Source organism: Atta colombica, unplaced genomic scaffold, assembly GCF_001594045.1.
Source record: "Atta colombica isolate Treedump-2 unplaced genomic scaffold, Acol1.0 scaffold140, whole genome shotgun sequence".
NCBI classification, from domain to species: domain Eukaryota; kingdom Metazoa; phylum Arthropoda; class Insecta; order Hymenoptera; family Formicidae; genus Atta; species Atta colombica.
In genome coordinates this window covers 1,245,944-1,273,517 of record NW_017259229.1, presented here as the reverse complement: position 1 = coordinate 1,273,517, position 27,574 = coordinate 1,245,944, and the positions used below count along the sequence as shown (strand labels likewise).

The window sequence follows — 27,574 nt, the reverse complement described above, 5'->3', positions numbered from 1 at the left end:
TATATATACTTCTTATATATATATATATATATCGAGTACACTAGTGATAGCTTTCGAATAGCGTGAGAAAACGCTGAACACATTTAGAACGGACGAATAGATGCGCGTGCACCAGTGGGAATCGCAGAGATGTCGCGAATTTCAAATCGCGTTGCCACAATTGGCGCGGTTCTCGTCATCGTTTTGCTCGTGATACTTCTAGTAATCCTCTGGTCGGACGTGCGCAATGTAGACAAGATCGAGAATCTCGGTCGGATACGAAAGAATTCAACGATCGAGCCTGTCGTCAATGAAACGAGGAAGCAGCAGGTCGGCGGCCTGCACATCGCCACGACGGATCTGGTTACGACGTTTGAGTCTATCGAGCAGAATCTCATGAATGAGGGTAAGTCTCTATTCATTTATTGGCCTATTCATTTTATTAGAATTCATATAATACAGTCTGGCCATGCGATTTTGTCAAAATCTAAGAAAAAAAGATATGTATATATATATATATATTTCTTCCCTGAATATATTACTATCTCATTTTAACTTCTGTTACACTTAGATAATTGACGTTATTTAATGTAAAAATGATACTAAAGGTATTTGATATTAAAATGATGAAAAATAACATCAGCAGTCAATAATTATCAATAATTAAGATTTATTCATACTAATTGTAAGATTATAAAATGAAACAGTATAAAGCCCTTCTTATACCCTTATAGAGCCGCGTTTGTTTCTTCATACGTACATAGACTTTCTATTTATCTGCAGCTTTTCCTGCATTCTCAGTATCGTTTACTATGAGAGAGGTGGAATTCTGTAATTTACATTAAGAATACTTCCATCGAGTTTGACTTCAGGAATGACGGCCTGAGATGCTTAGATACCATTAGATTTTAATTATAGATAGATTGATAGATAATCGTGTTTATTTTTATAAGCTTATTTAAATATGTCATTGTATTAATTCTTGAGATCTGGTTTTTTAGAAATGGGACATATATTGTAAAATTATTTTTAAAGATTTGAGGAATATATATCGCAAAAATGAAATCGAAATATAAAAAAAAAATTGACGAATTATAATGATAAATCCAATATACGGTGAATCCAAGAAATAAAATATTACTTAATTGTATATTATAAAATTGTTTATTATGTGATTTTGTAAGAAAATTAATTAATAAAAAAAATAAGATTGTCAGATATAAAATGATGTAAATGATAAAAATAAATTAATTGTGATAGTTTTATAATATATTATTAAATAATATTAATTAACATTTTATTACAAATAAAATTAGATATTTATTGATAACAAAATATACATTAGTAAAAATGTAGAAAATCTATGTAGAAAAATTTAAAAGTTTTCCTAACATCTACATATATAAGCATCGATTTAAAATTTTTTCGTCAATAGTTATTTTTGCTATCATTGAAATATGAAAGGTTTAAAAATTATGAAACTTAAAGTAACAGGACTCTTAATATTCAAAATACGACAATATGATATAAAAGGCTAATAAGAGTCAAAAGAACATAAAAAGTTTAAAGAAATTATTCACTTAACATGAGTATAATTATAACTAAATATAAACAATCGCAGAAAATAAGGATATGAATGATGGAAATTTTTTATGTTCTTTTGACTCTTATTAGCCTTTTATATCACATTGTCGTATTTTAAAAATTATGCTTATTTATACACATTAATATATAATAAATAATTTCTTTTAAAATAAGACCTACATAATAGAACTAAATAGCTAATATTTATCAAAAATATGATTTTTTTTAAAGATGCTAGTATATATGTCATATGTATATATATCATATATTAGTAAAAAGAAATCCATTATTTTTCCATTCGATTTCATGCAAAAATAATGGATTTCTTTTTACTACACCTAATATGTATGTACAATGGAATCTTAAAGGGTTAGACAGCTAAGATTTTTTTCTACAAAAATATGTTTATATCGAATCATTAAAATTCTAATAAGCTATGATAAGGTGCTACGTCAATATTCAGCCGCCTTAGGAAGTCTTAGATGCTTTCGATGTTTTTAATGCGCAGCGTATAATAGAATGTGTGCCTTGCATTATATTACGCATAAGTACATAGATGCGAGTGTATATAAAATTGCACATATAATGCCAATCGTGCCACATCCGTGTTCCATACAGAGATGTCCCATCTCGTTACACGTATTTTGCCAGCTCAGCCTCCACGTTTTTTCATGCATCCTTCTTTTGCACAGTTTGTGATTTGCTTATGCAAAAATAATTATCCGCACGAAGCCTATATAAAAGATTGTTTTTAATAACTTATGTAAGTTTTTCTTTAATCAATGATATCTTTTTTTTCTAAAAAGATAAATTTTTATTCACACGTTTTTTTTTTTTCACAATCTCTCTATAAAATCTTCAGTAAATATGAGAGAAGAGTTTTTGTGATCATAAATATACATTACTAATAATTATGATTATTATACTATAAGCAGTAATAATTATAAATTTTATCAACAAATATATGCAACAATTAGTCAAAAATAATTACAAATTATAATTATTATTATTATAAAAATGATGACAATTACTATAATGACAATTACTATAATTTATAACTCATCTTTCAGGCCAACTATATTTTCAATGTAACTATATATGTATATTTATTGATAGAACTATATGTATAGTTATTGTTACTGTTAATATTATTATAGCATTAATAATCATAAAAATAAAGGTCTTAATTATTTTATCAATTATACTATTACAAATACAATTATAATATAAACACTTTTGTTTCAGTACAGATTAATTAGAATTTTGACTGAAAATGGATAAATGGATATGTTATTTTCCTCCAGAAATTTTTCTCATTGTAATATCGTGTGGATGTAAGACTTCTGAGGAGGAGTACGTCCGAGACTCGGAAATTCAAGTATCTTTTTCGGCTGTTACGAAATCTTATCCTCCTCCTCCGTTCCCAAGCAAACGTTCCGAGAAGCGATATCGTTGTAATGAGGTAGATACGTTTTCGCGAATTTGCCGGTAAGCTCGTTCATTAAAACGCATACAACGCATAATCGCGGCTGCTTCGTGTGACATCGCGTGCGCGCGCGCGCGTTGATAAGACATATTCTTCGCATAGCCACGTTGGCATCCTGACACAAAACATCGCGCCTACACGAGCGTAGGATAGACATACGTATGATACAAATACAGACAGTTTGTAGAAGGAAGAAATGAGGAGAGGAACGTTGATGTAACTAAAAGTGCAGGCCGCGTTCGAGTGGCGGACGCCACTAAAAGTGCGTACGTTGTGAAGGCTCGTATTTCTGCCAGGGTCAGCAGACGCGGGTATCACGCGTTCAACTAAGCATAACGTCGTCCTCATGAAACATCTTTTTACCGCATTCGCATTCGAACACCTTTTCGAGATCCTTGTCGACGAGTTCAGCTCGTACGCGCGGAACGAAACAATTATTTGCGAGGCCTAGATGCGATGCATTGAATTTTTTTCTCTCAATGTTTGCCTGAATATTTATAGGGACGGAATGTAAATTTAATAATCAGTCGTAAAAAAACTTTACAATTTATTTTTAAAAGTAAACTTTATAATCTAGTTTTAAAAGTAGTTTTTGAAAAAGAAATTAATAACTTGATTTAAAAGTCTTACGCAAGATACATCGAAAAGAAACTATTAAATTTTAATACACACTTCTTTGAATAATACTAAGGAAACATTTATTTACAATAAATAAATATTTACTTATTAGGACTATTCAAATTAAATATTTATTAAAATTTAGTATTTTTTTTTATTGTAGAAAAATGTTTGTGATATGACTATAATTGCATAATAAAATAATTATAATTAGGAGATCTAGTTATATAATTATTGCTGTAACGTTAGTTAACAATAATTATATATTTTAGTTCTACAAAGAAAAAAGCTTTAAAAAATAGTTGGCATCGAAAATGATTATAAATTATGGTTAAATTATGATAATTATTTTTTCCCTCATTTTTTAAATTAAATTTTCATAAACCCTGTAAATTTAATAATCTCCTCTGTGCCTTTCAGACTTTATGAAGGAATTTCGCAATTTAATTTTGAAAGTAAAGATAAGAAAGAAATAATTTATAGCTAGATTTAAAAATCTTATGAGAGACAGACGATTTTTTTCAGACGTTTATTAAAAAATTTAACATTGTGTATTATTAACTGATTTAATATTTTATAAATCACTGACATCTATGCCTATATTTATTTATAAATTATATTGTTTACATCTTCGTGAAACGTTGTCAAAGTTATCTTCCGCAATCGTTCGTTTGCATAATATCAATTTTGCAATTTCTTCTTGAGGTACTTTAATTGTTCGCACCGTTTCCTCGAGTTCCATTACTATGTAATTGCTCTTGGACTATACACTCTAAAGTATTGCGTGCCGTTCAAGCGAGACCTTGATTGTTAGTCCATATTAGCTAGCATGATGCAGCAACATCGCTGCTACTACTAACTAACGCACCGTCTCTCCGTAAATGTCCGGAGTAACGCACGAATGAAACGCACCTACGGAAATTCTTTATTAACGAGTTTGCCCAAGTCATCTCGACATAGCATTTGAATGCAACCGACGTACTTCACGACGTGTTTATATATACAAACTTCGTTCTCGAGATCTCCAGCTCTTTCAATTTAACCTCTGACATCCAGAGACGAGCTCGAATTCGTAGATCCAGTGATCGAGGAGAAAGAATAATCTTATCTATACACATTCCTGTATAAAAGCATCCGCTGGTTCGTCATCTGGGACGAAGGTGTTTGATGAGAGAGCACCATTCTTTTAGCTCCCACGCGGTGGAACATTCTTCTTTCTTAACAGGTTAGTCGGCTTATTAGAAGGCAACATCGATAAATTTTAAACGAAGACATTGAAGAGAATTTGTTACGCTGCTTTTACGCGTCGTGTCTGAATAATTTTGACTTAATATCACAAGCTTAATGAAATTCTAAAGGAAGCGCACGTATCTCGTGTGAAAGGACTTTAGATTTTTGCATAAAACATAAGATGTAAAAAATTTCTCGTATTGTCGAAGATCTTGATTGAGAAATGTGTCTTCGTGTATTTGAATTGCGTATTAACATTTAACACATTTGTGTATTTAGACACTCAGAAGCTATAAACGAAGATTGAAATAGACTGACAATTTGTTTCGACAGATGGGAGAGAATTCGTTGTTTGGTTGGACTGAACGGAGATCAGCTTAAACAGACAGGTAGATCTACGAAATGTCGCATCTTTGATTCGCCTAAAAACTGATATTTGATTCATCTTGGAAAGATTTACTCGGCTGCTGATGAGAGATTGCGAATGCACAGGATGCGATATTGCTGCCAGACGTTTAAAGCCCTCGTCCATAAACATTTTGGTTGATCCACAGAATTTGGATTGCTATGCTTTGCTGCAGGATATATCGGTCGCATCGGTCATAATTTACGTCTGAGATTATATTTTCGAGTTAAAATAGCCAAAGCCAGCTGGTACTCTGGGATGATATGGTAACGTTCGATGGTCTTGAACCTTAACGGCATCAATGCCGCTCGCAATTTTATGCCACTTTTGCTCCGTTATTCCGCTCGATTCGATTTCAATTTTGATTTCAGTCTCGACAAACTTTGTTACATGCTTACATCTGTTATCTCAATTTTGAACAAAATATAATTCCTTCGAATCTTTATTATTTTTAAACAAATTTTTCTTGCAACATTAAAGACATTTTTAATCTTTTTATTTTGTTATTGACACTTCTTTAAATCAGATGTGTTAGACATGAAAGAAATATTTCAATTTGCTGACTCAGTTCTTATTATCGATACATTCTTTGTGACTAGTACTATTGTTTTGTATTCATTACAGATCGAAATTTTGCTTTAAATGGTGGCCTGAATCACTCTGACAGAATAGGATTACATCATAAACTCGGATAAAAAAATGGCTTTCAAAATGATTATCAAAATGCTCTATTTATAGCAATTATATGGAAAAATTACAGCCTATGATCATCTTTTCTATATGGTTATTTTCTAATATTTAAGTTTCAGATCTCTTATATATATATATAAAATTTTTATCTACAAAATTAATTAACTATATTATATTTTATTCGAGCATCAGTTATAGCACTGCTACTCATATTTGTCGTTTTCCCTCATCATGTTTTATTACATGTTCTTGCAATTGCTGCATGATAGATGGATCGAAGATAGATTTCTGATAACATGAGCTATGATTATAGTTTCTTTAAATTATGACAGATAGATTGAAGACAGATAGATAGATTTCTTATAATATAACTATCATTATGTCTTCCTTAAATAGAGAATAAGAAATGAATTTTTTTATATTATTTGATTTTCATATGATTTCTTTTTCCTTTTTTTTTCTGTGATATAATTTGATTTTTTTTTTATTTTTAAATTTTCATTTTTATTTTCTCTTTTAATTGAAAATTCGAATTCTTTCTTATAATAACTGAGTTGCGTAAAGTTAATTTTTTGTTGCTTTGAATACTTTTGATCGACAGAAAAAAAGATAAGAAAAAGATAAATCTATTTATTAATTGCAATATCTAATATATACTTTGAGCAAGTATTTAAACTAGCTATTATTAACATACTCACGCTCACTCACGCATATTCGATTGCATAATTTCTGCAGTATCTAATTTAGTTCAATAATAATACGATAGCAAGTGTTTTTTATTGTCGCTGTTCAGAGTAAACTGTTATATTCCAAACTTACTTGTCAAGTTGACGTTGCAGTCAATTCTGCGAAGTGAGATATAATTTACTGCCTTTTTGAAACGTGTCTGATTAAAAATTATTAACACGAAATCATATTTGTCGATGAAACTAGGTACATCAAGTTATTTACTTGCGTAAAAGCAATACGTTTCAAATTTAAACTCTGCAGTTTCTAGTTCGAACCCAGAAAAGATTTCTCTCATTCCTTTTGGATCTTTTTTTTTTATATTGGGTTCTTAACCATCTTAATTTACATGTGGCATAATTTGCTTCTGTAAAGATGAAATATTCGCGTCTCGTTAATTGCTTACTTTTAAGGTAATATTGGGTGGTCCGGAAAGTTCGCGCCGATTTTAAAGGAAAATTGAAACGCAGAAGATTTTAATTTTAGTATATATTTATTAAATTATATAGGTTAGTCGGCACGAACTTTCCGGACAACCCAATATTACCTTAAAAATAAGTAATGAGACGCGAATATTTCATCTTTACAGAAGCAAATTATGCCACATGTAAATTAAGATGTAAATAAACGATGTAATTAAAAAATTGTCATTTTTTTGGTTGTTTGCAAAAAAAACATAAAGAAAAAAGAAATTTTTATCATTTTAAGGATGTTTTTACTGTACAATATCAGCTAAAAAAGATAAAAAATCAGTAGGAGAAGTTAATATCAGTAAAAAAATTCTGATCATATAAATACACTTTGAAATAAAATAATTAACAATTTGGTTTATAATGACTTATGCAATCCAAATATGAAATATTGCAATTTAGATGAATAATTTCTAAAGTATCGAATAAATGGACCTAAATGAAATGATGAATGGTATTTTTGAGTGTTTTAAGATATAATACATACATCCTTAAAAGAATATATGTCCTTTACGGTTAGTTATTATACCAAAATTACACTTCAAAGTTTATGTTATAAAATTTATATGATTCAAAGCATTATAGAAATTAATTTTTTAGAAAACTTTGTTTTTCGGGATACGTCGTTGTAGCAAATGAACGATATGTTAACAATTAATTCGGTGATATATTACGGAATGTTTCCCCTCAATTAAGTTAATACGGATAATGACACTTAGCCGATATACGACATGATTGAACATTCATTTATACTTTCGTGAATTTTGTACGGTTGTATCTCAATTGAAAAAATACGACATTTATGGTGGCGATTATTTTGTAGTTCATCTTTCATCACTTCCGGTTGGATAACTTATGTCTCCCGCGTGTGTCTCCCATGCTCGTGTTTTGATACTGTAATTAAACGGCAACGCACGCAGGACACTACAGACATTCTTTCTCTCACGAACAGTGTCCGCCTTGTGGCACGGCAGAGGAAGGCAAATGAGTGTCACTCGGCGCAGCCAAGACGGTTGAACCGTATAAATGTTTACGAGAGGAGCGGTCTGGCAATAATGAGAATGGATCTTTTGTACAGAGAAAACAATGTCACCCAAACGTCACAGTTCAACGACACTTAGGACCAGTTACACCATTGTAACTTTGACTTTAAGCGAGACTTAAAACTGTCTCGTTTTAAAGCCAAAAAGAGACAGAGACAGAAAGAGTTTTAAGCCTCGCTTAAAATCAAATATAAATCTGACAACTTCAGACGTTAATTAAACGGTTGTTCTAAATTCTTCTAATATCTAAATATATGTATATGCGAAAAGATATTAAAAATATTGATTGAATAGAAAGTCTTGCGCTTTACAGGAAAATTGATGTTCCTTCCTCATCTTTCTTATTTATTAGTATTAGATAATAAAAAATAGAGCGTTTCGAGCAAGGCGTCAAACTGCGATAATGTGCTGTGAATGATTGGTTAATTTAGTTTTTATTTTCTCTTTTTGTCGACGTAATCGCAAAGATATGATTACGCGCGTGTAACATTGCAATTTAGTACTCATTATTAATATCATGTTACTATGTCGATACCAGCCAAGTCTGCTATTTATGACACAGCTCTATTATCATGCAATTTTCAATTGAACAATCAACGAGGATTGTCACTGTTATTACTAAGATAATTGCAAAAAAAATGTTAAGTATCGTTCTGAAAAACGCATTGGCATTTCTAGCGCATACAAAAGATTTGTTCCAAGGATTCTTTCTTTTTCCAAGGATTCTTTCTAAAAAAAAAAAAAAAAAAACCTTCACTCGAAGGTTTTTGAAGAATGAACTCTGAACTATCAATTTCGTTAGGATAGGATATTTCATTAAAATTTTAAAGGATGATTAACTTCTTGTTGTGGGTGTAATTATCGCATATTTACTTTTTTGCGATAATATGAAATGTAACGTTTTTGTCACGAAATTACGTGTGTGTGAAAAATTACAATGTAATCTTAATTTTTAAAATGCTGAAGATATTTATGGCTTACTTGTACGTTTCGCATACAGAAAAGGAACAGAAACGGTTATTGTTATCATTAGCAGAGAAGGGATTCCTTTTGCGGATTTTAGGGCGCAAAACAAACATGTTTTTGAAAAGGGTTAGCGCACGTCCGGCACGTTTCGGTTGGTATTTTCAGGAATATTACACTTTATAGATGAATATTAAGCCGGGGAAGTTGAAATGAATAATTACTATTGCTTGGACAAACAGTCCCGCGTGTGTAGCAACGAAATGCATTGGTGCGACGTGACGAAAATGTAAACATCGTAACGCATTTGGTGATGTATATTTCAAGTTGCTATATAACATATGCATGCACGTGTTTTTGAGCTTTCTTGATGTACTCAGACTATTTTCTATTTTAGATCATTACTTCCTAGTGAAAAATTTTCTTAGAATTCTTCATATAATTCCTCAATATTTTTATATAAATTTCAGAACTTTTGAATAATTTTATAATTTTCCTTTTACAATCAGAAAATTTCTTAGATATTTTTATGCAAATTAGAGCATTTTTCAGAAGCATTTTTTATTAAAAAAAGCCTACATATTTTCTAGAATTTGTTTATTATTATTATAATATGAAAAATACCGAAATATTTTAAGATTTTTAAAAATTCTCATTCTATAATTTCTAAAGAAAGTTTATAAAATCTGAACTTTAAAGTATTTGTTCAGAAATCTCTATAAATTTAAAATATGAAAAATTCTTAAAAATATGAGAAAGAATTTTTTTACCAGGGTTCTATATTGCAAACGTCGCAGCATTCATTAGATAGATATTTATATATCAAAGGATTACATTTGCATATCTTCTTTTTCTTCTTATTGTACAGAATTTCATCCTATAAAAGAAGACCTTAGTGTTTGTTCTTTAAGCAATATTTTGTTTTTGAGCAGTTATTTTAGTGTTCTTTTTTTTCGTAAATGGACTATAAAAATAACTATAAAAAATGCACTAGGAAATAAAAGAAATTAAATCAAATTAACGATTCTCTTGTATCAGATAAATATATGTTTGTATTTAATAAACATTTTCATAGCTGTGTATTATAATATTTTTATAACTAAATATATTATAACTATATAATATTATTTAAATAAAAATTTATTACATTTAGTACATTTTTTCTCAATGCACTATATAAATCTACAAAATTATTATTTTTTTCTTACGTAAATATATTATATGTATAAATTTGAGCTATTATTATTATTTGGCATATTCTCAGTTTCATCCACTCTTCTGCAAAGATAAAGAAAGAAATATCTCTTATCAAATTCCATCATATACGCGATCACGAATGAAGTGAGTAATCGAATTTTTAATGAGAGATTTAGAACATCCGCGGATCAAAGTGCGATTGATCTAAGACCATTTATATCCATCTAATATCTAAACGTGACGTTGATTCGTGAAGTCCCCGTTTAATATTGAAGATCTATTCAAACGAACTTGCGTAGTTGCATAATGCGTATGCATGGAAAACCGATCGCATCTAATATATAGAAGACAAGCTCGCTCTCCTGCCGTCCCATTACGTTAAACGCGTCATAATGATAGACACACGTGAATGATCTCGTTGTGCGTGCACGTACGCTGATGCGGCTATGCAAATCCGCCTGGTTATAAGATCTTAAACGTATTCGCGCCGAGTACGCTGACAACAAACGAACGGATAACTACGCAGTCAACGGTGTTCTCCACCTAAGATCTCTACTTAGCTCTTACCAGATCGTCTCGCCTTCCCATTTGAATATTCGCGTAACGTCCTGGGATTGTGCAACACTCGACGTTGCACTCTCGACTAGCGTCGCCCACGTGTGTTCGCGTCGTTCGCGACCACGTTTTGCAACCGGGCTTCATCTATCCTGGCGTGCGACACGGTGTCCCTTTGTCTCGTAATCTTTCACGGTGTCACATATGCAGCTGCGTAGCATTAAAACGTTCCTTTTCGCGAGAACACAGAAAAATGTCGTTTCTATTGCTGACAGAATGATCGAATTTGGTTGGACGCACTGAAAAGATTTGTTTAATTTGTGAAACAATTTTTTTTACTTTAAAAAATAACGTTTAAATTAAAGAAATTTTTTCATTTAATCGAAATTTCTTTAAATCGAAGCAACCTTTTCTCTGGGTATATTAAAGTATTGTACTGATTTAATCTTAATGTAATGAGATGTAAATATTTTGAATTATAAAATACATATCCCAATAATATGAATGTATTGAAGATTTAATTCATTTCTACACAGAAAGAACAATTTTGTTGAAATATTAAAAAATTTAGCTAGATATGTATCTGAAAATAATTTTATTAGACTATCAAAATTATTATATAGGACACTCAAACATAATAAGCAATGTAGCAAAAAAATATTGTAGCAACCCACTGGAGTGTCCTACATAATTATTTCAATAGTCTAATAAAGTTTCAGGTTTATATCTAGCTTTATATCTAAATTTAGATACTTTGGCAAAACTTCTTTTCATGTACATTTATATTAATATAAATTTTTACGTCAATCCGTATACGATAGTTTTTTGTGCACGAATGCACACTAAGTGCATCCAATCGAATTCGCTACAAGATAAATGATTACTCAGTTCAATGATTATTCAGTTTTTTTTTTCAAATAACGATTATATTTAACAAAGAATATTTTCTCGATAATAATTTTATTAAAATATACTTATTACAAATTTAAGAGGAAATAATGAAACTCATTATCATATATTCCAAACAAGAATTAATTTTCTTTTGAAGAATATTATAAACTTTTATCGAAAAAGAGAGTGACTTTATCTAATAAGTAAACTGAATTTGTTTTAATTTTTAATTAGGCCTTGTTCTGTAACTGATAATGTATATTCGAACATAATCTAATAATCTTGATTGTGAAATGTTAAACTTACTAGAATTCAAAATATATTTTGAATTTTGGTGCTTGTGATGAATTTATGATAGATTTGTGGATATATTGTGGGTTGTTCGGAAAGTTCGTGCTGACTAACCTATATAATTTAATAAATGTATACTAAAATTTAAATCTTCTGCGTTTCAATTTTCCTTCAAAATCGGCACGAACTTTCCGAACAACCCAATATAATATATAAACTTTTGAAATAAGTAATTAATATTTGAATACAGTATGTATTTTTCTATGAATATATCTCTTGATATTTCATTTTGAGAAGAGATAAAAAAAGAAAATTTCTCAATGCGAGTACGTTCTATGAAGTAGCATGTATATATGCATGTATATACGCAACAAAACTGTAAATTCTGTATGGCATTCGCGTTTATCTTATGACCCGTGATTCAGATCTGACATTCGATACGTCTCGCAAAAAACTGTCGTGCGTAATTATAGAACCTGTGTGTGTGTGGTGCTATGTGTTTCTCCAGACGCCGTACTATGCCGGGAGACCGGAGTTATAGGTAGAACCCGATATAATTAGGCACGGCGGCGATTCCGCGCGTTCGCTGCGTTTATTCCGCGAAACATTTCCTCAAGGTCTCACTGTATTCCACGATCCGCCGTTAAATCTAAATTAGTAGACGTCTAGTCGCGCTCCTGTAAGTATAATAAACTGCCCATATGTAATAACAAAAAAACGCAAATCGCTCGATCAACTACATCGGTGAGCCAGGAACGTGATCGTAGAACGTGCAATGCTGGCTGATCATTATTACGCGCAATTACTCTGTTTATACCGGTAGATTGGCTCGTTCAGCCGGTTAGTAATTAGTGTCAGTCAACATTTGAGCGTATAAAGTTGTTTTATCTTTTGATGAATCACATTAATGTTTGCTAATCGAAGAAAAAGATCCGTGATCGATAATAAAATTTAACTAACCTCTAGCGGTTAAATTACTTCTTTTCAGAGTCTTTTTTTAAGAGAAGAACTAAAAGATAACGGAAAACGAATTGACGATTCTTCCTGCAAGTTGAAAGAGATTTTGTAGTAATTTTTATCAAATTGTCTATATAAATTTTCAAAAATAATGTTCAAATTTATGTTCAAATTATTTAAATTATTAAATTCAAAAATAATACAGATTAGTAACTAATAATAATTAAATAAAATATTGAAGCACTGCATAAAAATCAAAATTTATTAAAACATTAAATGCGTCAATTTTTTTATTAATATACTGTTCCTAAAAAAAATCGGTAATAAAATAAAATAAAAAAATAAAAAAATCGTAATTGTTTTTATTTTGATTTAAAAATCATCTAATATCTTCGTAAAAGTCTATGTATTATAGAAACATTTTCTATGCAAAAGTATATATATGTTCGATTAAATTAAAATAGTTAAATTGACAATTTTAAAACACATATAACATTCTTATAACTTATACGTTAATATTTTAATATTTTATTAAATATTTATGTTCTTTTCATTTTCAAAGTTATTATTGCACAAACAATATAAATTTAAAAATGATACGAGAAAATTGTGTGAATGTCATAAGATTTATTTTCATTTCAGTGCTTCCCGAGAGAATACAAAAAACGAAGGAATTCAATAGTACAGCGTCGATTAACGTGTTACCGCTCGCTAAGGGCAATCTGGAATACATCAAACCTTTAAAAATTAGTCAAAATCAATATGAAGATCCACGTAAGTATCTGAAGTAAATAGAATTCAATTTTAAACTGTAAATCTTTGGCTTTAGTTGAAAGTGAAAATGTGTACAAATATCTAGTCCCTACATTTTAAGTATATTTTTGCTTTCTCCATTTATCTCGGCCCTTTTTCATCTCCGACAATCTTCTCAAATATTAACGTAGACGGTCATATCAACTTAGAATAAATATTTAGAAAAATGAACACGTATATTTGAAAATTATATATAAAAGTATTAAAATATTAATATTTTTATATATAATTATATAATTTATTTATAATATTAATATACACAAAATGTGTTCCTAGATTGAAAAGTAAAAATAAACTAGAAGGTTTCTAACTATTCCATAATTTATATATAATTTTTATTTAGTTTATTTTAATTGACGAAGTTCCTTTTATGTTTTCAGCCGAGCAGTTTTCCACAGCGAAAAGGCATCACAGTGGTCACTTCCGACACGCGACGGCTGAAGTCTGGGATCCTCATCCACAATACGAATTTACCGCCTTTGGAAGACGATTTCGTTTGCGACTAGCACACGATGCCAGTTTCGTATCTCCTGACATAAAGGTGAGGAGGATCAATCAAATGACATTTCTCTCTTATACGAGAAATTTTAAAAAGTTATAAAACGTTACATTGCCTTTATCATCGCGATGTATCTTTGTGTAAAAACCGGAGAAAGAGGGAGGGGTTGAAGCGAAACGAGCTAAGGCCGCAACTCTGGTGGGCCGTTTCGTTACTTAATTGACAGCCTTAATTAGCTAGCCTCTTCGTGGTGACGTTGATGCAGGTGACACACATGAGCGAGAACACGACCAGGAGGGAACACGCTGGTCATCACTTGGGCTGTTTCTACAGCGGGTCAGTCGACGGTGATCCAAGTTCAGCGGTCAGCGTCAGCCTTTGTCACGGAATGGTGAGTCAGAGATCAAGCTCAAGAAAATCGTCGTCTTCGCGATTCTTTATACGCGTTGCACACATAAGCCAGTTAATTCCAATTATGAAGATGATAAATCTGCCTGGAGCTTGTGTTCCCGAGCGAGTCGATTAGCATAAAGTCGCATTGGGATAACTAAATATATTTTCCATCGCTTGATGAATGTACTTCGGGCTATCGTTATGGCTGTCATTTTAGTTATTGGCATCGTTATTAAAAATACACGCAGACACGAGTTGATTTTCGGTGTACGCCGAAAGTACTGAAAGAGTAGGAATGCCCCTCGAAGCGTACATTGATCGTAAATGTCAAATACTGCACGGTTGCGTACCGATTCACCGCATTTCGTAAATATTTACGAGTCGCGTGGCGTTATGCTTGCAACATGAGGCTGAAAGATAGTGATATTAAAAGGGAGTATTATCCGTCGCGAAGACGGATAGTACTCCCCTTTTATCCAAGTACGTTTACATTAAATTGTTTTACGTCGTCGTAAAATGATGAAGAAAATGTTGTTGCTCGATGCAAAGTTCAAATTAAATTTTATTTAATCTTATCGGAAAATGTTTTTTATAAATGTTTCCGATTTTCTCTTTACCCAAAAATTCGAAATTGATCATTGCGCTAAAAAAATGTTAATAAATATTTGTTTAAATAGTACTGATACTAATGAAACATTTACTTACACACGGAAAAAAAATTAATTGGGTGGTACAGCAAACCTATAATTTATTATGCGAATTCAACATCGACTAGTTAAGAAGATTTCATGGTTTAAAAATTGTTAATGTTCAATCAACTTTGTTATTTTAACATAGAAAATTGACTGTTATATATTACGACTATAGATTTGCTGAATCAATGAAGTTTTCAGCTGTGTTTTTTTTCCGTGCAATAGATAAATATTTATTCAATAAAAGAAATACTTAAATTAAATTAATGATTCTTGTATCACAAATAAATATGGGATGATCCGAAATTTACGAATTCGGAATACAAGACATGATGTTATGTTAAAAGAAACAACTTGTTCTTTTTGAAAAATGGTGTCTAAAAGTAATTTTTGCAAAAGAGCAGGTTGAAGTTAACGAATAAATGCAAAAATTATTTATCGAATATAATTTTACTACAGGAAAAAATTGTTCATTTTAACACAAAAAATAACTTTTTCCTTTAGCAAAATTGCATCCGATAAGTAGTTTTTGTAGGAGAACAAATTAAAGTTAACAAATAAGTGCAAAAATTATTTATCGGATACAATTTTGTTAAAGGAAAAAGTTGTTTGTTTTAGCATAAAACATCATCAATATCATGTATACTCCGAATTCGTGAATTTCGGATACCCAATATATGTCTACATTTAATAAATATTTAGCCAGTACTATTCAAAAAAATATTTATTAAAATTTAGTCAAAATTTTTTTTTAGTGTACAGTTAAGTTCAACACTTTTCCCAAATTTCAGAATACTTTTCAATAACGTTTGAGTGCCACGATCACATCATAAGATTCAGAGTTCATCGACCTTTTTTTCTGTAAGAAGCTCGGAGTATTTCTCTTTAAAACTACTTCGCTATAAAATGTTAAGTGACATTTGTAGTGTATCGTTAACGATCAGCGATGTGTCAAGAATCGATAATTTATAATAATAAATAATATATCGTCGCGTTCTTTTATTCACTTTTTCTCTAATTTATAGGCATAATAAATATGCACACGTGGCATCGGGAGAGAAACTAGAAGTCCTCGCGTTAAAACCTGTAGCTATATTTGCTTCCACTTTCGAAAAGGACGGGTAGGTATATAAAATCACGTTGAATTTCCGGGAGAGATCGCAAATTTTTAATTTATACTCGAACAAATGAGACGTTGCAATTTTACGTAATGAAATACTTGTTATTGACTATAATAATACAAGAGTTATACAACAAATTGCATCAATCTTATAGAATTTTATGTATCCAAGCAAGACAACAGATCGATAAAATGAATCGAATGAAGTCGAACAGAAATCGATTTTTAATAATTAGACATCGGATTCTTACGTACAATTGCATATTTTTTTGGAAACAGATTGGAAAGTAAGAAATCAAAGTAGAAATTTATTTGTGCATATTTATTTGTGCACATTTGCATATTTTTGTCCGCATAAAAAATTTGATGTCTCTTAATAATCATTTTGAAGCTGTTTTGATGCGTTCTATGTTGATGTCATCATGACTTTATTCTGCTAGATAGCTTAACAACAAAGCAGAATGTTGAAAAAAAGGATTCATTATTGCCCAAAAAAGATATAAGTTTTTTGTAGATTTTTGGTTACCCGAATATGACAAAATTAAAGAGTTTATAATTATTAAAAGGTTCATTTGGAGATCAAAACCTTCAAAAAGCATTATTCATTTTATTTATACTTTTTTCAGCAAAAATCGGCTATTATTTTAACATCTTCTTTTATTTATCAGTTATAAAGATAAAAAAAAGAGGTAAAGGAAAAAAAATATATGTTCTATGATACATACACGAAGATGTCTGAAAATAGTTGTACGCAAAAAATAGGTTCAAGGCCCGCATAGACCTGCAGGCATTAGCCAGCGTGTATGGTACGCATTTTATGTGATTTGTTGGATTACATGTGCCGCGCGCGCACACACGTACATCCGGTGGAATCGTCTGGCTGTACCTCCAAAAGCCGATTCCGAAAGAAAAAAAAAAAAAGATACGACTCTCGATCGTATATCAAACATCTCGGAATCATCTGAGTCGCGCAACTCCATGAGCCATTCAGCGGGAATGCACGGTTGGTCATCTGCAACACCTACCGCGACGTTCCAACGTTGGGAACGTAGATCCTGCGATACGATTGGATTTTATATCAAGAGGTGTTAGAGATCGAGAGAAGAATTATTTGCGACGCTTCGTGAGCGGGATTTATTGCGCGAGACGGCCCGTACATCACGACCGGATGGTGGACGCGATGGTGGACGTCGCGTTTGTCGCAATGTCCCTCGCGGATTGCGAAGCTGCGCTTTTGCGAAACATCGAGGAAATGACAGGCACCTTTACGCGCGCGGAAATTCTAGTTGTCGTCCTCCAATCGATTCTTCGAAATGTATATCCCGTCGAATAAATTAATCTTCGACATCTGGGATTGTCTGAGATTGTCTTAATAGGGACTGTTCTTCATCATCGTGGTTACCAGTTGTCGGTGGAAGCCTTTGAGTATTTTTTTATCGTTCCTTACGTCAAATTCGTTCTGAAACATTTTAGAGTTTTCGTCAAAGATCGTTTCTTTCGATTATCTTAGGCGAGCCTGAATAAGAAATTTATTAAGATCCATTGAAATTCATTAAGATGCATAAAGATTCTTTGTCAAGCTTTTTTCGAGACGATACGGTATATAAGATTGATTACCGTGTTTTATTCTCAGATAGATGAAGGAAGTTATTTCGATCGAAAGAGGATCAAAAGAGTTTCTAAAAGAAAAATCGATACATTGAGAAAAATGCAGGATTGTGCATTTAAGCGTATAATAAAATAATCTACATCTATGTGTATACACAAAGTAAATTATGTAAATTATGTTTTATGTGTCATCTGTATAAATCTGTATAAATCTGTATAAACAATCTATGAGTTATTGAAACTTTCTTGTCGTTGCATTGGATTGCGTCAAAGCTTTTATCTCGCTTATATTTTTTTTATTTATTAATGTTAAAATTAAACAATCATCAATATTAACAATCATAGAACTTAATTACTTTTCTTTTTGTATTGTGTAATCCAGTTTATAACATAATTTATACACATTTTATATTGCTTATATTGTTTACATGAGAAAAATTCGTGTGAACTTAATGTAAATAATTCATAAAATTTCCGTGTAATCTTGAAATATACGGCGTAATTCTGGTTTGATAGAGTTAACTGTAAGTCTGATTTGTAGCTTTATGATTAAATCTATTAAAATTTCAGTTAATGTAACCAGATTCTTTTTTTCAGTATAATATATATGGAAAGGACATTTTACTAAAATATTTGAAAATTTCACTTATAATTGTCTAAAATTTAGTTATTAAGTAAATTCGATTTGACGCACATAATTTGGTGCACATAAAGTTGTCATACATATAGATATTGATATAAAATATATGTTTAGTATAAATAATATAGAAATGGATTAACTACGAAATCTTCACTTTATTATGTTGTTAGGCAAAATATGTGTTTTATGATCCGAAATATTAGCAATTCATTTTTATGCTCAGATTAAATCAGTTTATAGCAGCTTTAATACGCACCAATGCATAGCAAAACGTCCAACTAAATGTTATTAGATATACAAAAAACAATTTTATTGGATCAAAATATAATAATTGCATAGGATACTCAAACTGATGGCTAGAAAACGTCAAAACTTTTTCAGTATTACTTATCATACTTGAGTTTTCTACATAATTATTTCGATGATTCAATAAAATTATTTTCAATTCTGTATCTAACATAATTTTTAAATACTTCAACAAAATTGTTCTTTCCGTGTAATGTATATTTGTGAGCGTCAGAAATTGCATTCTTATTGTTGACCCTTCTCTGTTAGGATCTTTTTCGCGACCTTATGTGAAATTCGGATCTTCTTCCTTAGAGAAAAGGCGAAAAATGGAATAAAAAATTTGCTCCTCGTTTATTTAATGTTTCTCATAGCGATTTGGGTCATGCTTTAATTTAGCCATGACAAGGTTAGACTGATCAATCGGCCGTCTGTTTAAGACATAGAAATAGGAAGAAGTAAGCGCCCGGTTGAGTTGAGCCTTGATGTCTTTACTCTCGATAGCAAGTCAAGCCACTCGACCTAATTATTCGACCCTGCTCGTGAGACGAGTGAATCTCGGTCGTTATCTCGATCGTTCGTTCTTCTCATCATTTTCCGATATCCACTAATCCTTTTTATTGCCCTCGATATTCTATGCTTGAATTGAAAATTATATAGTTTATGGTCGGGTATTTCTTTTTGAGCACAGCTCGTTAAGAATCCCATAATTTCAGACCTTATATATCCCTGGTGAAAGTTTTTCTTAGAATTCTTCATATCATTTTTCACAATTTCTATATAAATTTCGGAATTGCTCTGAAATTTCTGTATAATTCTAACTTTTTAGAAAAAAAAATCTGTTCTCAGATTTTTTTTGTTCAGAAATACTGACAATAAGATAGTTTATATCTTTTCTAGAATTGTTTATATATATAAATTTTGAAATATTTTATAATTTTTAAGATTTTTATTGTATAACTTAAAAAAAATTTATAAAATTAAAAAAAAAACATTTAAAGTATTTTTACAGAAATTTTTATAAATTTAAAATATGAAAAATTCTAAAAAAATATTATAAAAACTTTTTTAGGTCGACGTTTTTTAAAAAAATCGTTTAATTGAGGCAAGGAGAATTCCATAGCGAAAAATTATATTTCCGTTATTTTCGTTTCGATGGTTTTTACGTTAGTAATATAAATGCACGTAATATATCGATTTTATATGTCTTTCGACACGTATGATATATGCGGCCGTCAAGAACCGACGCGCGCGCGCGAGAAACTCGAGATAATTTCTCATGGCTCAGTAATCATCGTGTATCTTTTTATTTGTTTGAATCTCAGTCACGAATCGTCATAATAACAGATTACGCTGTTAGGCAAACTGGAGCTCTCTATTACAAATCGTACGGAATTTTGCTGACGAGGCGATCGTGATAACGGACGATGTTAACATTCTTATATCTCAATCTAATGAATATGGGAAAAGTCGGTGGATGAATACTTGACATAAAATTGTACTCGACAACTTGTACAAGATCGAGAACCAATTTCCTTTCTTTCTTCATGCTGATGTTCTTCACGCAGGTTTTAATAAAGGAAGGATCTCACATTTTTACATCATTCTAATATAATTACATCAAAATTTGTATTGTATTATTTTTAACCTTTCGTAATCTGAGTTTTTTTGGTACAGTTTTTTTGGCAAAATTTGACTTTCAAATTTCAATTTTTATTAAATAAAAAATAATAAAAAAATATTTTAATATTTGAGTTAAAAAACTATTTGATAATGTACAGAGATATTGAAAAATGACTCTGAATTTTTTTATATTCCTTGAAAGTTTATAACAGTAAAAACTTGAACTGGACAAAAAACTTAGATTATAGACAGACGGAAGTAAAAATATAATCGTAAATATGAAAGATTAGTTAAAATCCATGTATCGTTTTGCGAAATTTAAACAATAAATTCTTTTATATCAATTTATAAAAATAATTTTGTTTAGAATATCAAATGAAAATTTTGTTGGATGCAAAAGCACCAAATAAAGCATAAAATAAAAATTTTAGAGATATAAATGATAAAAGAATAATTGTTGTATTCGACGTAATCCGTTGGCAATTATCTGGCATAAATATTATGAATACTCCTTGCATTTCTTGACTTTTACACTTCATGTAAAACTCACGTACGTCATTTAATTGTATCTCGTGAACAATCATTTGAATTGATGAAATATTTGTAATGTGTTCGAAGCACCCGATTTGCTAAGAAACTCGATATTGTTTTTCGGCACGGAACAGCATCATAAGAACGCAAATCTGCAAGTTCTACTCGAGCCGGTACGACCAGTTTTGGATCGACCTGACGACCTTGACAGAAATGTGTAATATAATATAGGCGGAATTAATTGGAGATATTTTGTCTGTGATGACATTTTATGCGGCCGTCTTAATGAGGATCACCTCGTCATGAAAGACAGGCTACAGAAATGCTGAACTTGATTTGTGTTCTGACAACGAGATGATGCACAAGTGTAAAACGTAATTAATTTACTCAATTAATTAAGTATTTATTTGTAAACGATAACGCCTACCAATTTACGCTCCTCTAAGAAGTTTCCTCTCAACTCTCTGTGTTTCGATTAAGATAAAAGGCATTAAGATAAGACACTAGCATTTTTCAGATATCAAAAATAAATGTTAAAAGTTTAAAGTTTAAAGAACTCGTGACGTTGAAAGCAATCACATATTTTAGTAAGAAACGATTTAAATATTTACACGCTGATTATTATTATTAGCAATAATATGAGATAACAATGATAACAATCGCACATCTTTTGCTGATGAATGAACACATCTCTCTTCATCATGTTTTTCTAATTTTTTATCTATTTGTTTATTTGATAATTTAAATTCGAAAATAACGTTATTATGATGGCCAAGTCACTAAAAAAATAATCATCAAAATTAGATGAAGTATTAAATCCGTTTGTATTACAAAAAATTCTCCCCAAATATTAAAAAAAAAAAAAAATATGATCCCTGTCTTAAAGGAACTTAAAGAGCTAAAATTTATATTTAATATTAATATATTCAGATACGCGTTCTTATATCAAATTACCATAGTCTATTATTGTCTCCGTACAGGCCGCGCAAAGCACGTTACAGAACCAGGCACCTTATATTATGATGTATTATACCCCGCGCATTAAGCGGAACCTAAATAAAGATAACTCTGGCCTGGCCTGGTACCCTAACTGCCTTTATAATTTAAGCCGACTCGGTTGTGCACGACGAAACGTTACACTCGTAACTTACCTTGCACTCGTGGTGTGCGTTTCGCATATTTTTTCTTCCCGGTAGTACCGGGTCTTCAGGCATCTTTCTCGGTATTATAGCGCTGTTTTTTAACTCCGTCGTCGCGACATGCTTTTTGATGTTTTAGCATAAACACGGACCTCGGCGTAAAAGTCGATTCGATGTGTCGAGTCAAAACAATCAACAATACGCAACAAACATAATGCACACGTTCTGTAACGAAAGCGCGAAGGATACAGGATGCGGTCAGCATTTTTATGGCTTGCCGTCGCAATATGGTATGAAGTATGCTCGCTCACGATTTAACATCGCTTGCTCTCGCGATAGGGATATCCGTGCGAGGAGATACTTGAAAATTACTAGCTAATTTGCTTAATTCTTTCGAGGTTTCCGCGTTTCCTCCGCCACGACTAAGCCACGATGTCAGAAGTGAGAGAAAGTCACGTGTGAATTCGCTCTTTCTCTTACTCTTTTCTAATTTCTTTCAAATATTTTTTCGCACCTTCAAAAAGAGAATGAGGACATTTACTTAAGACGATTATGGTAAAGAATCTCATTGCAAACGTTGTTCCGAATGTCTGCATGGAGAGGACGGATTTTGTATTTAAATTTAGCTATATGAATCTAAAGATAATTTTGTTAGACTATCAAAATAATTATGTAAGGATGCTCAAACTGCTAAAATGTAAAACATTTTACAGCATTATTTCACTAGAAAAAGAGTCTGATTGCATTAATTAGAATTTCAATTGAAAATGGACAAATCAGAATTTTCTGGTTGAATTTATTATAATTCTAATTGAGATGGCCAAAATTCTGATTGATATAAACAGAATGTTTTAATTCGTTTATTTTCAACTTGAAATCTTTTCAGTGTCATCATGCTTGAAATTTTTACACTGTTAAATTCATAACGTCAAATTATATTCAATTTATATTATTTTTAATCAGAAGAGTCTGTAAGAGAATTTAAGTCGCGTTAAGTGTGTCATTATCATTATCTGATGAATAAAATTGTATATTATTATCTGATTTAAATTTTGTTGCTTGTTCATGGCCATTTACCTTCACATATTTTTAATCATTTCTGTAGATCGCTATTCAATATGTCATAAAACAATGGAGTTGAACAATTTAATTAAAAACAATTGACTTAAATTTAATTTATTATTCATTAAGTGTGTATTAATATGAATATTGTTTACTTTAAAAATAAACACTCACATAAATGTATTAATTTATTATACATTTTGTCGCAGACGTTAAAATTAACAAAATATTATTTAATTCAAGGAATAAGATTATTATTATTTTTTTTTGTCTAACAATGTACGTAATTATTTGGATAATCCAACAAAATTATTTTTCATATTTAGTTAAATGTTTAGAACAGCAAAATTACTTTTACTTCAGCAAAATTGTTCTTTCCATGAAACTGCCAAGCGGCTGTATTTTTAATGTTTCGCATTATTAATTAACGAGCGGCATTTTCACTGAATGACGTGAGGGGCACGTTGAATCAGCTTCGCTCGTCGAAAGGTCGATGAATTGCTTCAGCAGGATAATCGCGAGGTCGTTAGTGGTCGTAGTTGTGTGTTGGCCGATCGAAAAGGCAAAAAGGGAGATGAGCGAGGGAAAGAGTAAAATAGTGACCGAGCGAGAGACACGGGGAAGAAGAGACGGAGAGAAAAACGGCGTTCCCGCCGAGAGTTCTCGGTAATCCTCAAGTCAGTCTTTGTGCCGCGGAATAGAGAAGGCGCATGTCTGCAAGAATGCAAATCGCAGACACAAGCGAATCGAGTGAAGCCGCGTATATGAGCCGCGTGCCATCGCTTACGGCCGATGGTTTGCGGCTAGCATCGCGTAAAGTTTCATTCACGTTATCTACATGGTCGCTGCACTGTCGCTTCGCAACAAGACGATCTCACTAGGAAACAATTCTCTTTCTTACTTCGTTAGATAGACCTTGAATTTGCATTAAAACGTTTCACAATGAGCTAAATTAGATCGCAACGTACGTGAATAATATTGGGTTGTCAGGAAAGTTCGTGCCGCAAAAGATTTAAATTTAATAAATGTATACTAAAATTTAAATCTTCTGGGTTTCAATTTTCCTTCAAAATCGGCACGAACTTTCCGGACAACCCAATATAAATAAGTAAGAAAAAAGCTCCAAATGCAGTCAAGGCTGGTTCTTGGTATCTAATAATATTATATTTCTATGTAAATTTTATAACCCTTAGGATATATCCAGACAAATTCGCATATCTGCATATATGAATGCATAAAAAAAATTATCCAATCAAATTTTACGCGCGTGTTTATAACAGCAATGTGATTGGATAATTTTCTTTATGTGTTTATGCGGTTATGCAAATTTGTCTGAATCAGACAGTTATTATAGTATAGTTGAGCCAATCGTGTCCTGTGCATTTCTTTTTTTTTAATATTAGGAGCACCTAGCTAAATAATGATCTCTATTTATTCTTTTTTTTTTCGTATTTGATGATGAGTATAATTTGTAATATTATTGCTTGCTTCAGTATATGATTGCGTTTCAAGTTTGATAAGCCAAATCGGCGTTTAATAAGACTGAAAACTTTGCAAATTTGCATGTGAATAATCAAGATCCGCTTTGACCAAAAATAGGTATTGATAAGCTTAAAATACTGCAAACACTTATTGCGAAAAATATTATCTCAGCTAAGGTTTCAACCTCCTGCAATCGACAAATCCAGGGAGAAGAGCGTAAGGGCGATGACCTTTTCTTCGAGTCTTCTTTTTTAAAAATTTATAGTAAAATGTTATGTATATTTTTAATATTTTTGAAATGCTTAATCATAATTTTGATATTTCAAAAATACTTTTTAATTTAAGAAAAACTCCTGTATATAAAACACATAGATTCTATTATATTATTCATTTTTTGTGTTAATATAATTTTAAATAAAACATTTTATGAATTATATATCTAAATAAACTTTTTCTATATAATAATTTAAAAATAAATATGTTAACCAAGGATTCTCTCTCTTTAAAATAAAACAAAAACAAAATTAATCTGGACTAAGTCAGCGCAAGAGAAGGTACGCAATAAATTTTAACAAATTTTAATAAATTTGTCACTCCATTTGATGTGCTGATGTCTTCTTTATTTAAAGTCTTGAACATTTCGATTTTCTTTGGAATCTTTTTCAGCAATATTCTTAATCCATGTAATTCAAATAATAATTTAATATTCTATCTTTTCATATTCGATTTAAAAAAAAAATTTCACTCGTGGCGCTCCAATGGTCCCCCATCCCCCATAATAAATTTCTGGATCCACCATGACTTCCTGAATCTCCTAATTATCCTGCAAAGTGGGCATTTTTTAATTAAAAAAAATGTAAGTTTCACGTTACACACATAACTTTCCAATTTTCTTCACTCTCAAGTCAGGGAATTTGACACAGCAAGATAAGTTTCCATTGAATTGGTCTCCTCGGTGTTATCAAAAGATTTGTTCCGGAGCTCAAGAAATTTAGTGCTATTTATATGCTAATTAGTTGCCCTATTAATTTTATTACTCGAGTCGTTCGGGACAGGAAATTTCAAGTTATATAATATCCAGTTTTAATTCACTGAGGAATGTCCTTGCTCTCGTACGGTTCTAGCATCGGAATGCGTATTTATATTTAATCGAATTAGAGTAGCTCGAAATCTTTGATAATGTAACTATAATAAAATTCACGGGCCATAAGTCACAAGTATTTGAAATAAGAGGTGCGGCCTGTTCGTTCCTCTCACGTGCGCCGAGTGCCGAGAATCTGTATTCCGAAAAAATAAATAGATCCAGAGAGTTCATCTCCGTTTCGAATGTTTAATCAAGGAAGTTAACGTATCGTAGTTAAGCGGGTGGATAGGATAACAACGAGTAGCGCTTCGTTTGTAAATAACACTCTTCTAACAGCATCTGTCTATAACTCGGCGTTGCTTAAAATAAACGCGAACCGAATCTTCTCTTATTTCACGTAAACGTGTAATGTGTAATAATTCGTCTGATTACATGGAACGTCACATTTATAAATAATTCCAACGTAATTCTGTCTAATCGTTAGGAAATAGTTTACTCGAGCCAAAGGTTCGCGAACTCCAATCGATTTGTTTTTTTCGAGTAAAATGAATTTTCTTAGAAACGTAATTAAGTCTCATATATATGATGCCAAATCTTATTTTACGATTAAATTTCTATCAAGTTGTATTAATTTTACCAGTTAGTTTCATTTTATCATTATTATACACAGAAAAAATAACTGTATTGTAACATTGGCTAAAACAGCAGTTTGATTGAAAATAATTTTCTTTATTCAAAAAGTATTAAACAGAAGTATTAAACAGAAGTATTGAGCGATCATTATTGATCATATTTATTTTTTAAATTAATATTATCTACATTTTTGTCTGTCAAGAAATAAGTCTGAAAATTATTTACTTTTATGTTTTTTATACTAACGAAACATTTGATTTTTAATTAAACGTTTGTTTATTTTTGTAATTTATTCGCTTGATCCTTAATTCAGTCAATAAATTTTTAGTGTCAATAAAATAAATGACATTTTATTAAAACAAGAGTATGATAAATTTATTTCGTTAATATTATTAAATTAACAGAATTATTTTTTTTTCCTAAATTTTATTTTCAGACTGGTCACATGAAGACGTCAATGGGCAATTACTTCATTAAACCTACCGAGCATTGGCGTGAGGACGATAAGGATTCTCTTGGGTCTTCATTACAGCACGCGATCTATCGTGTACCTACGGCTGCGATCAATTTAAACGATGACTCCAATTACGATGCTCCCGAAAATGATGTTAAAAGTCGCAACTGCGGCTTAATAGGTAAATGAGAAGTTTCACTTATTTCGATTTTACAATATCACGATGCGTTATCCGCTTGGAATGTGGGGTGGTTCGTTAGTAACACAGTCGGGAAAAGCGGGTCATTCTGTCCGAAGAAGCAAGTCGAAGGAATGCAGAAGAAAATGAAACCAAGTCAAATTTGTTTCAACAGTGACTATCAAAATGTACAAACCATCATAAATGTTTTATTGAACAAAATAGAAATCTTAGTTTATTTTATTATTTTTT

The 27,574-nt window shown here is 31.1% G+C and overlaps 1 protein-coding gene across 1 annotated transcript in view; it reads left to right on the top strand.

Moving 5' to 3' along the window:
• The first annotated feature begins 123 nt into the window (after positions 1-123).
• The window catches only part of LOC108684775 (A disintegrin and metalloproteinase with thrombospondin motifs 9), a 42,787-nt gene continuing 15,336 nt past the window's right edge, over positions 124-27,574 (top strand). The window contains exons 1-5 of the mRNA XM_018189252.1: positions 124-385; positions 13,729-13,860; positions 14,280-14,440; positions 14,664-14,789; positions 27,127-27,325. Of these exons, the coding sequence (XP_018044741.1) occupies positions 130-385; positions 13,729-13,860; positions 14,280-14,440; positions 14,664-14,789; positions 27,127-27,325 (874 nt within the window). The 5' untranslated portion in view covers positions 124-129. The remainder of the gene's footprint in view (positions 386-13,728; positions 13,861-14,279; positions 14,441-14,663; positions 14,790-27,126; positions 27,326-27,574) is intronic.